At 38.2% G+C, this 12,043-nt stretch overlaps 3 protein-coding genes across 3 annotated transcripts; 1 reads left to right on the top strand and 2 right to left on the bottom strand.

Moving 5' to 3' along the window:
• On the bottom strand, positions 5,186-6,590 carry LOC109950626 (pentatricopeptide repeat-containing protein At4g38150). The gene has a single exon (XM_020570217.1). It carries the CDS (start codon positions 6,393-6,395, stop codon positions 5,442-5,444), a length of 954 nt encoding a protein of 317 aa, XP_020425806.1. The 5' UTR covers positions 6,396-6,590; the 3' UTR covers positions 5,186-5,441.
• Positions 6,608-8,274, top strand: LOC18766293 (transcription termination factor MTERF6, chloroplastic/mitochondrial). Its single transcript, XM_007201214.2, has 2 exons — positions 6,608-6,787; positions 7,041-8,274. Exon 2 carries the CDS (start codon positions 7,050-7,052, stop codon positions 8,037-8,039), a length of 990 nt encoding a protein of 329 aa, XP_007201276.1. The 5' UTR covers positions 6,608-6,787; positions 7,041-7,049; the 3' UTR covers positions 8,040-8,274.
• On the bottom strand, positions 8,471-11,264 carry LOC18766594 (probable L-type lectin-domain containing receptor kinase S.5). The gene is made up of 2 exons (XM_020570216.1): positions 9,868-11,264; positions 8,471-9,414 (listed from the first exon to the last, which is right to left on the bottom strand). The coding sequence occupies exons 1-2, from the start codon at positions 11,147-11,149 to the stop codon at positions 8,636-8,638; spliced, it is 2,061 nt and encodes a 686-aa protein (XP_020425805.1). The 5' UTR covers positions 11,150-11,264; the 3' UTR covers positions 8,471-8,635.

The raw sequence follows: 12,043 nt of genomic DNA, 5'->3' as shown, positions 1-12,043 counted from the left end.
ATATAAATCAAAAGGCTTTTAAGGTAAAATTTTCAGAACTCAAAATTTCCGTCATTTAAGAAATAAATAAGAAATAGAAATTCCTGTATAAAAAAATTGTCTATAAAATAAAATAAAATAAAATAATTAAAAAAATTATTAATACTTATTGAAGCGCTGATTGAGACGATAATTATAAATAATTTGAAAGTATACGTAAAAATATGAGAGGAAGGGAATAGTGTGAGATGGACATGAGGAAAACAGAGGGATACCAGAGAAATTGTTTGCGCACATATTTGCTAGTTTTCCAATATTCACTATTATAGAATAAATCTCCTCCTTGTAATATGTAAATTGATTATCTCACATAAATATTTAAATGGCTATGATTGGAAACAGAAAAGGAGATTAAAACTTAGAGAAACTTATTGGTCAAAATCAGAGTAGAGAAAGCTTTTGAAGTTGAGAGGGGAGAGTGGAGAGAGGCCAGAAGTCAAAATAATCATCAAATAATTCAAAGCATGTAATTGATGATGAAGTCAAATGACAAAATATTTCTACCAACTAGCCTTATGTAGTACTAGTTCCAGATAAAACTACAACTGTTTGCATCACTCGTTATATTGGCGATCACATCTCATATGAAAGTGAAATTCACGAGAAGTCTATCTATGCAAGTGAATTTCACATTTTTTTTCCTCATTGGCAATTTTCTTTTCTAAAACTTTAACTTGCACCTCAAACATCATAAACAAAGATTAGTCTTTCTGGTGTGAAGCTTCTTCTTCCCACATGTTAATTCATAAACAATGGCGACTGGTTTACGTAGCCCTCCACTCAATTATTTGTTAAAGAGAGAATCAACAGGCTCGTGTTTCTTTTTAAGGAAAAAAAATTACTTATTAATTTATTAATTAAATTTGAATGGATTGGCTTGATGAATGATTCTTAGATTTTTCAAATTCATTAATTAAACTAATTAGAAGTAAACCTCATGCCCCGTTGACCCATCCATCATCATCAAACAAACATATAATCAGATGCCCTACTCATTTGTCAAACTTTTTTTTCATTACCAATAACCTAGTGGTGGATCTAGGATTTGATAGTCAATTAGGCAAAACTTACTTACTAATGAATCACTATATATAAATAAAAGCTTAACAAAAATAAAAACCACAAGTAAATGAAAATGCAATACAAAACAACACTATTTAAATCTAAAATTTTACTCTACGAGAAGCTTAGAAGTCTTAAATTCTTCAATTTTCGTTGCATTATTGTTATTATTAGTAAATTCTCTTTTATATATGTTAAGTACATATGTACCTTTTTTTTCTGAAAATTCTCAACCGAGCGGTCGCCTAACCGAAAAAGGGCTAGATCCACCCCTGCAATATCCCACCATGAAAAATAAAATAAAACAAAACAAATAACAAAATCTAAGAAAAATATTAGATTGAATACCAAGCAAGCCCATTTATTTAGTATTGAAAGCATGGTCAAGAAGATAGATCCCTTCCTATGAACATTCACAAATCACAAAACTCAACAACTAATGTGAGTGGGTACGCGTACCCCTCCACTCAATTATTTGCTAGAAGGAATTGAACATGCTCGTGTTTCTTTTAAGAAAAGAATAATAATTGATTAATTATTTTATTAATTCAAGTTCTAATGAATTATTTGCAAATTAATTAAACAAATTAAGAGTATGGCGCTCATGCGCTCGTTGACCTGCCCATCATCATCATCATCAACAAACATATAACATCAGATGCTCCACTCATTTGTCAAACTAATTTTTATTATGAGTATTCAATCAGGACAAATAAAATAAAACAAGATAAAGACTGAATTCAACTTCATAACTCACTAGATTCAAGGTACGATGAAAGAAGTTATGAAAATCAACTTCCAAATTTTGTCCGAGTTAAAGGTATAGAAGATAGATTAGTCATACTTCAACGTTTAAATTTTGCGAGTTATCCGATTCAGTTTTCAGCACCAAATACAATTGCATCCAATTAATATCAGCAAGGCTTTTGTGGATGACAAATGAAAGTTGGATTATCCTTCTTGTGCTCTTTTTTGCTTTTCTGCAACTCTCTTAATTCTTATAAATGATAAAGAGCTATATGTATCTTAATTACATGAAGGAAAAAAAGGATAATCATAACCAATCACAGCCTCTCCCTCTCTCTCTAGAAACAAAGAACTAACTAATAAATCAAGATCAAACTACTAAAAATACCAAGAAAACCCATTAAGGTAGGAGGAAGAACTATTAACACCCTCATCCCATTTTGCATGAGAAGTCTTTAAACTGAAGAAAAGAGACCTGCAAATTGGGCAGGTGAAGTGGCTGCTCTCAATCCACCTCTCAATGCAGTCCATGTGGAAAACATGCCCACACTTAGACAATTGACTCACCACATCCTCCTTCTCAAACTCAACCAAGCAAATTGAGCATGTCTCCTCCAAAGCTTCCTGTCCACACCTTAAGCTACCATGATCCTGCAAGTCCTGGAACCTAGCCACAGGAAGGCACATCTGGTTGCAGCCCATTTGGTCCTCCTCCTGCTCCACTTGGCAGGTGAAGAAGAACACAAAACCAACCAATCTGGCCAGAGCTCTCTTCATTTGCAGCAATGGGATCCAAAAACAAGTGTAGAAGAAAATTGTAGCCATACTCAAATGTGACTGAGAAACCATTAGGCATATCATTTTTTCTGGTGAAAAAAAATAAGCAATTCTTGTAACCCAAGTACCAAAATTTGTAAGGGTAATGGAAGTTTGAGTGATATGGAAAGGAACCCATGTAGGCCTTTATATAGCAACAAGTTTTTGAGTGTTGAATGCTAAATCCTTAGTCTTAACAGACAATTTAAATGTGGTGTTATTATCTTAGCTCTGACTTTTGGAGGTGGGGGGAGAGGGGGTGTTTTGAAATATATTTTTTATTTAGATATAAAAGTGTTTGATATTTTATTGTAGGTCAAGTGTGTGACTCTGTGCTAAATTCATATGGATCGGCGGGGAGCAGGGCCGGCGCCGACCCCACATATTCTTAGTCTTTGATTAAACATAGATTTTAAAATCTAGATGTTAAACAAGTACAACTTGTCTCTCTAATTCACTTATAATAGTAATTAGTAAGTACTTAAAGCCTCTGAAAGATCTTGTTCGAGCGTGAATAACGGTTTTCTTGAGATTTAGTTGTAATTAAGGTCACATTAAGCATGCAAATGCAGGTCCCTATGTTAAATTTTCAGTAATATAAGACGACTAGAAGCACAAAAGACGAGCTTAGATTGGTAATTCACTCATCAAGCAACTTATGCACAAGTTCCATACAAATTACTTTAACATTTAAATGTTTAAAGTCTAGTGTTTACGATTTATAAGAAAATGTTATCTAATCAGTCGGACAACATAAACATTTGTTTGACGATATTAGAGTGGTGAGAGAGAAGATCAATCCCAACCCGAATTTTAGTTATCTATTCTAATTGTTTCTAACCCCTTAATTTGTTTTCCATTAAATGAATTTACTGATATACATGCAAAAATTACAAGCATGATTTCAATAGCTAGATATTTAGGTGTTTACTGGTTTACCTTCATCTGGTATTGTGGCCCTCGGTTTTAAACAGTGATCACCTACCAGACAAAAACCAAAGCTCAAATGACTCCGCAATTGGCTCCTTGACTCAGGTTTCAACTTGTGCACATATTAATAAAATGAGAAAACTAATAAGCTAGTCAATGATTATGTGCACATGATTTGGGAAGTTATTCACAAACACCATCATATGTTATAACCCATTAGTTATAATCTTGAAATGTTATGTACACAACACACAGCATGTGCTTGTAATTAACTTTCAATTTAGTTTCATCAGCCCCACCCTTAATGGGACAGTTCCCTCTAGCCTAGGTATATGACCACATACTACCTTAAACTGGCAGAGGGGATAAAAATAAAGCCGACCAAATCACAAAGATCTTATGGGGCGCAGAGAATTTTGTTGGGTGTGAGTTGGTGCCTGGCATTTAAATTAGGAGGAGCTTATAATACCCAAAGTCATTTCAAGAGGAGATGTATCTCTTTCTTCACAATTTGCTCACTCGGAATAAACAATAACCGACCATGATGAGTTTATTTTTTTGCACAAGAGAGACGCCAACCGCTTTTTGCCATACGCGGTTGCATGTTTTGAGGGCTGTCTATTGGCAGACTGCAGCTTCCATCCACAAAGGCTTGGGTTGGCAACAAATTAATCTGACCAAAAGCGTGTGGTTATGGCAACAGAGTGAACAGTTACCTGTTCTACAAGCTTGGGAGCATCTTGGAAGAAAAAAATAATTTATTTTCTGATACATCTTTGAGCTACCTAAAAGAAGAACTTAAAAACAAGAATCTCCATTTCTTTTTTCTGCAACTAAGAGCATGAATTCTCCAGAACTTGTAGAATTATGCAAAATCTGCAAGTCAAACATTCACAATAATATTTTTGGTCAAAACCCGTTTTAGCAGCGTTCTATACAGGGGCTTCCAGACCTAATAAGCTCCAAACGGATTGTATCTTGCACGAAAACTAAGTAACAGAAATCAGATTGGCCAAACAAAAAAGACAAAGTAACATGAGAGTGAAGAACTTGTATCCCTATCTATGATAGTCAAAGAAGTCCTCCCACCCTGTCCACATTCTTTCCTTCACTATCACCATGGATGAAATATGAAGTGAAACTAACCTTGAAGCCATCAGTAAACCCAACTCTAACTTATAATAACTGACCTATTACTATTGTTGTTGCTGCTGCTGCTATTCCTTCTGCTACTATTCACATTTGCTACCTCCATCACAAATCTGTCTACCCACCACAACCACCAGCATTTCCCCTGCCCTAGCCTTTCCAACAATGTTTTGTTATATGAACCAATGAGCAGTTTCAACTTTGTTGTGCTGATTGACTAAGCAACACAAAGAAGTAAAAGCAAGCACAGATTAAGCTATTAAAAGATGGGCTTAAAACATCTTTAGTTTTTTCAAGTATCCATTGATAGAAAACATGACACAGAATAAACATCACAGCAAGTAGCTAATTTTTGAAGTTCTAAGCAAACTAGATCAAAGCCATAAATTGGGCATTCTAATTGAACTCTTATTAATCAAAAGCATCACGGGTCATTACCATGTGGAATGTAAACTGTATAAAACTTTATTAAAAAACTTATGCTGACAAATCCTCAACAACCATATAAAGCACAAGGAATCATGACCGTTATTAACAAAGTGAATTTCCAAGGGTGTCATTGATGTTATTCTCATGCTATCCCTCCTCATACAATGGGGCAACAAGGTCTTAACAAAGCCAAAGAAACTCAATCTTTTATAATCAACAGCAGAACAGCAAAACTTACAATTTCTTATGCTCCTAATGACCAAGAGAACTCAAAAAAAATTCCGTGACTTGTTCTTCCCGAAGATAGCTTCCCAAACAGTGGGCGAAAATGGTGCCTTTTTGTCCAAAAACTCTCTAACAGCCTTCTCATTAACCAAATACCCCTTTTGCTTCAACTTCCCAATAACACTTTCAGCTTCTTCCAAATCCTTTTCCTTACAAATCGTATCTACCAACCCCACAAAAGTAGCTACATTCGGTGAGTGACCGGCTTCCAGCATTTCAGCACAAAATTCAACAGCATCCTCCAACTTATTAGACCTATACAACCCTTGTATCAACACAGTGTAACTAAAAGCATTGGGAATAATCCCATTGCTCTGCATCTTCCTGAAAATCCTCTTAGCATCTTCAAGCTTCTGGGCTTTGCAAAACCCATCAACCACAGCAGTGTATATAACAACCTCAGGAATAGTACCCTTTTCCCGCATCGACCCAAAAAGCTTCATGGCGTCCTGAACCAGCCCATCTTTGCAAAGCCCATCAAGCATGGCCACAGCATTGGGAATGAGACCCGTCTCCTTCATCTTCTTGAATATCTCGTCTGCTTCTTCAGGTGGCTGGGGCGGCTCGTCAACTTCTTGAGGCTTCTCCCTCTTGGACTTGTCAAGACCAAGCTTGAGCTTTTCAAGAAAACTGCTGTCCTGCAATGGCGGAGAAGGGTTCTCTCTCCTCTTTTCTGAAATGGGTGAGTTTTTGTTGAGGAATTGAAGAGGGGAGGTCGGGGGATTGGATGGTCTTTGGCCTCTCAAAGGTCTATTGGGTATGAGCTCTGGAGGTTGTTGCTCTGGTGCTTCCATTTCACCGCTGCGATCAGCTGTGGAGCTTAAACGACGCAGTTTTATCGACAAGCTCGTTGAAATGGGGGGTTCAGATGAATGGCGAAGAGGGTTAGAAATTGTGGACAAGATGTGCTTAGAAACCCGACCGTGAAACGATGGCATGGCCCCAGAGATTTCTGATCAATAAAGTGACGAGCTTTACGTTCTTCAATTTTAGGGTTTAAGGGAGAGTAAGGTTTTAGGGTTCAAACCAAAGAGAGAAGAGAGGACTGTGATTGTGTCATATACGGCAAAGAAGCGGGCACAGTGGTCATTCAAGAAAACAACGAGGGCAAATACGGAATTTCGAAAAGAAGGCCCAGTTGTTCCTTCCCTTCGCTTCACTTCTTGAAGTGTAGTTCTAAAACAAACAGATAAGGCTTGGGCTATGGCTTTCTCCTTCTTAACTCCTTCCTGCCACTGCCTCTGCCTATGAATTTTCTGCGGCTGCCTTTACAACTGCAAAGTCTCTCTCTTTTAGCTTTTCCCTTTTGCTGTGCCTGATTGAATCATAGGTATGTATGTGACTCTTACTGTGTGCATATATAATTGCTAAATTCAGACGAGAAAGAATGTTTTTCTGATAGAATTGAATGGAAATATTTATTTTCTTAGATTTTTCAATTGCCCATTTATTGAATTTTTTTCATTTTCAGCATGGTCTTCTCTTGATGTTTACTTGTTAATCAACTTTTACACAAGTAGTTTTCTGGGTTTATATGAAGTTGTGAATGTAGCTTGGGGTTGATGTGTTTCACTTGTTGTCAGGGGAGCAAAATGGAAACCAGCACCACCCAAAATGGTAGTACTAGTATCATGTGGTTCTTCAGGGATAAAGGTTTTGATGATAAGAGCATTCAGGATATGCTAAAAAAGTGCAAGCGTCTTGAGAATGTGCATGGGGAAACAGCCTCTGAGAACTGGGCTTATTTGAAAAGTATTGGCATTCAAGAGAGAAAGCTACCTTCTGTTGTTTCAAAGTGCCCCAAGATACTTACTTTGGCCCTCCATGAGAAGCTTGTACCTACGGTTGAGTGCCTCACCACGCTCGGTACCAAACCCCGCGATGTTGCATCTGCCATTGCCAAATTCCCTCACATTCTGTCCCATAGTGTGGAAGAGAAGCTCTGTCCGCTCTTGGCCTTCTTTGAGGCACTGGGAATTCCTCAAAAGCAACTTGGGAAAATGATTTTGCTCAATCCTAGGCTCATCAGCTACAGCATTGAAGCAAAGCTGTCTGAAATTGTGAACTTTCTTGCTAATCTTGGCCTTTCCAGAGAAGGGATGATTGGAAAAGTACTGGTAAAGAACCCATTTATCATGGGCTATAGTGTTGAAAAAAGATTGCGCCCTACTGCAGAGTTTTTGAAATCAGTTGGTCTCACAGAGCAGGGTCTTCAGACTGTGGCAATGAGCTTTCCAGAAGTGTTGTGTAGAGACGTAGACAAGATTCTGAGGCCCAATTTTGATTATCTAAAGAGAAGTGGATTTGAAGATGGTCAGATAGCAGCTTTGGTATCTGGTTATCCTCCAATTTTGATCAAGAGCATCCACAATTCTCTAGAACCTAGAATCAGGTTCTTGGTAGAGGTAATGGGGAGACAAATTGATGAGGTTGCTGATTATCCCGACTTCTTTCGCCATGGTTTGAAGAAAAGAGTGGAGCGGCGACACAAACTTTTGAAACAGAGGACAACCCATTGTAGCTTGAGTGAAATGCTGGACTGTAATCAAAAGAAGTTCGCAACGAAGTTTGGTTTGGTGTGAAGAATAGGCCCAAGGTACTAGAGTCTCATATTTTCTGTTCTTTGATATTCATTTTTCTTGTATTGTAGCTTAGTCTGGTATTGTGTACTTTCAATATATGAGGTGAACTGAACTGGTATATGGTTTTGGCCCTTCTGGGTGGACCAGAGAAACTTAGTTGACTCAAGAATCTGTGTGGACAGAGAATGACTTGGTCTTAAATACAGTTCAATGCGAAAATCTTGCCTTCTATAAAGTGCCATCTGGTAGAACATTGTCTGAGGTAGTTTCAGTTGTTCATTTAGAAGCCAAAGGCTACAAAACTATCTGCTTTATTCAATTTTCTGTAACCTCGACTAAAAGTAGCCTAATCATAGGTATAACGCAGTTGACGAGGTTAATTGAGAGATCTTTTGTATCTCAAAGAACAAATGATGCCATAATCTGATTGGTTTTCTGAGGTAAATCTGTAGAAAATTCTTAATACTGGCAATCCCATAAAACTATATCATTTGGTATTCTGAACAGTGGGCTTCAGTAAAAACCTCCAATCTTAATGCAGAAGGAGATGAGCTGAAGCCACTGCAATAATGTTACATTCAGTGTTCCACCAAACTTTAGTAAGACACTGTAATGCTAGAAAGAATGACATTAGAAACTGTACTCTCAGTGCTGCTGTAGGCAGTATCCATGGAAGGCCACATAAAAACAGGCTTGAATGGAGGTACACTAGGGGCTGGAGTGGTTCCAGCTATAATCTGGCATATGGCCTGTGTTTGAGGCCTCTCACTGGCAATGGGATGTGAACATGCCAAACCCAGAAGTAAAAGCTGATTTGCTTCATCAAACACATAATCATCGTTGAGCCGCTTATCCATGGCTTCTTCAATGCGCCCTTCTCGATGCATCATCCACACCCAATCAACCAAGGAATACTGGTGGTGTTCATGAAGAATCTTAATCCCTGGACTTCTACCACATACAATCTCAAGCACCACTGCCCCGAAACCGAACACATCAGATTCTGGAGTGGCCTTTCCTGTGTGGAAACACTCTGGAGCAACATAGCCCATGGTGCCCGGGACTCCAGCTAGTTCTAGTTCAGCATATGAGTTCCTTTCTTGATCCAAGGCTCGGGCAAGGCCAAAATCTCCCAGGCGAGCATTGAAGTCCGAGTCAAGCAAGATGTTGCTGGCTTTTAGGTCGCGGTGCACCACTTTTTGGTCATACTCGTTTTGCAGGTAATGCAATGCTGACGCCACACCAGCAAGGATCTTGCATCTATGTTTCCAATTCAGTGTATTCTGGCTGGAAGTTTCATATAAGTGCTTATCGACGCTGCCATTTGGCATGAAATCATACACCAAAAGAAGCTTCCGTTTCTCATAGCACCATCCTGTACAATAGTCAATGTAGAGTAATGAGCAGGGTTTTGAAACTTCATGATTTAGCTGTTTATGCAACAGAAATTTAAGTGAAGGAAGTTCAAACTTGAAATTATAGTCTGTTGGAATACACTTATTTTTGGATGTACAAGTTCTAACCATGTTTTAAAATAATAATAATAATAATAATAATAATTGAGAGTTGGGTTCTGAAGATTTCCTTGAAAGGAAGAAAGAAAAAGACATTGTCAATACAAAAGACCATATCAAAATTCAAATGTAGCAAGGTGGATTATTTCTCAGCCGCCCTAAGTATTGTGCATTGACGATTTCTGGTTGACTGTTGGCCCTTTATTTTATTTTATTTTTTCTTGGAATTAAAACATTTTTAAATGTTCCTAATTAGCTCATTAATCTAAATTAAAGATTGGATTAAAAAAAAATGAATGGTGCAAATGACATACCTACTAACCGTACAAGATGTTTGTGTCGAAGCCGGTGAATTATGGTGAGCTCAGCCAAGAAATCATCTTTGCCTTTAATGTTGTCCCGGGAGAATTTCTTGACAGCAATTTCTGTAGAGGTTTTAGTATCCGCATGATCCTTATCATGCAGAGTTCCTCTGTAAACAATGCCAAAACCACCCTGTCCGAGTCTCATACTTTCATGGAAATTATTAGTTGCCTCCTTAAGCTCCTTGTACTTGAACTCTCTAGGCATTCCTGGCAACCTTTTCAGTGTCCCTAGCACATTGGACTCTTCAACCCTGGTTCTTTTCCTCTTCTTCACATACCTAATTCCCAGCCAAAATCCAAGTATCAATAACAAGGCCATTGTTGGAACACCAACCCCAACAGCAATCTTCAACGAAGTCCAATCTTTTCTTGGGTGTAATTCCTCCACTTTTAAATCCCATTCCAAAACACAGTTTAGCTGAATTGCTGAGCTGCCTGTGGAAGCAGCAAATCCAAAATAGGACTCTTCTTTCAGGTAATGCCTCAAGTTTATTGTCTCACTCAAAAGTGGTGTGTTAGGCTTGTTTGGTGGGTTGGCTCGAGAGTGTTTAGCCATGTAGACTTCCATGACTTTGGACCTGCCGTCGTATTCCACCCACACGCTGTAGTTGGTGGCTATCTCCGGCGATATCTCAATGCCTAAAGGGTTGAGAGAAACAGTCTTGTTTGAGTGTACAGAATTGATGTTGAGCCCTATGTGGTTGCCATCGGGGTCGAAATCCTGCTTTTCTGTGTCGAATTCTATAGCAACGATGTGGTTTGTGGCATTCCCATCAGTGCTGGCATTGGTGAGGCCTAGCCACTGTCCATGGCTTTGTTCAGGAATATTTATATCTGAAGCTATTAGAAAGGCAAAGCCTTCCCCGGCATTCCGCTCTATGTCACGGTAAATGTTCACGAGGAAAGTTGAGTTGAAGGAGGCAACAACATCATCATCATCGATGTCAGACAACCATAGTCTGTAAGCTCTGTGGTACATGATGCGCCCGGACTTGTTTTCTAAACCAAAGTCTTGGTTCCCAGTGTCTGGGGTTAACTGAAGTGCCCCATGATCAATGGAAGAATAGCCTCTAAAGTGGAAGGCAACTTGGTCAGTTTTTTCATCAAATACAGGAAAAGGGAAATCTTTCGGCTTAGCCGCTGATTCTGCAGTGCCTATGGCAGCTTGATGCAGCATTATGGCAAAAGGGACAACTAGAAAGGTGATTAATATTCCTTTTGGAAGCCCCATATTCCTTGTTGATTTTGATTGATTCACCTAGAGCTAATTTAAATGCAGAAAACAAGAACAGAAAAAATGGAACTAACCAAATGTGAGAGGAAATGGTGCTCGCTATCTGCACAAGGTGATCAAAATGAGAGATTTGCTTTCTACTTGTACTAAATATGTTATATATACATACATCTGTTGAATAAGGAATCTGACACGAAATTACCAAAATGGAAGACAAGGGGCTTGATTTGTCAATTCTCCCTTTGGACCTGTTAACCTTATCTTTAAAATACAATGTTCTGTTTGTGTAGTACTTGTTAATGTTCTTCCTTTGTTTTTCTTCCTTCAAGAAAACTCAAAAAACAGACACTTTTCAAAAGTCAAGCCGGCTAATTGGCCATGAAAAAGTCAATATTTTCTGCCAGAAATATGAACCCATTGGGCTATAAACTCACATGTTTGTATTCTTTTTCTTTTAAAGGAAACTTCTAAGCAGCATGAGTACCGTGCGTATGCTAGAACCAGAAGAGGTCGCATTGCAGAAGGCCTCATTGAATTTTACAAGGGGAGACCAAGAAGATTTTGAATAATATGAAGGAAAATAGAAAGAAACAAAATTTGTCATGCAACACCTACCGCGCCAACGTCACGAAGATTACTATATCTCTCTTCTTTTTTCTTTTATTATTTTTATTTTTTTCATTTTTATAATGATTTTGGGACGGAGAGCGCGTGACTTGTAAGTTCAACTCTCATCGGAAATGTAGGATAAAGTGCTCTATCACTGAAATTATAAGCCCTCGCTATATGTTTGGTACATTACAAAACCTTCTTACCTTTGGTACTCACCAACAGCCAAAAAAAGGACCTATCCATAAGAATACACAAAGTGATGTGTATGTTTCTGTACAT

The sequence above is a fragment of the Prunus persica genome, chromosome G8 (assembly GCF_000346465.2).
Source record: "Prunus persica cultivar Lovell chromosome G8, Prunus_persica_NCBIv2, whole genome shotgun sequence".
In the NCBI taxonomy this organism is placed as follows: Eukaryota; Viridiplantae; Streptophyta; class Magnoliopsida; order Rosales; family Rosaceae; genus Prunus; species Prunus persica.
The sequence above is the reverse complement of the archived record's forward strand: the minus strand, read 5'-3'. Positions and strand labels throughout refer to the sequence as shown.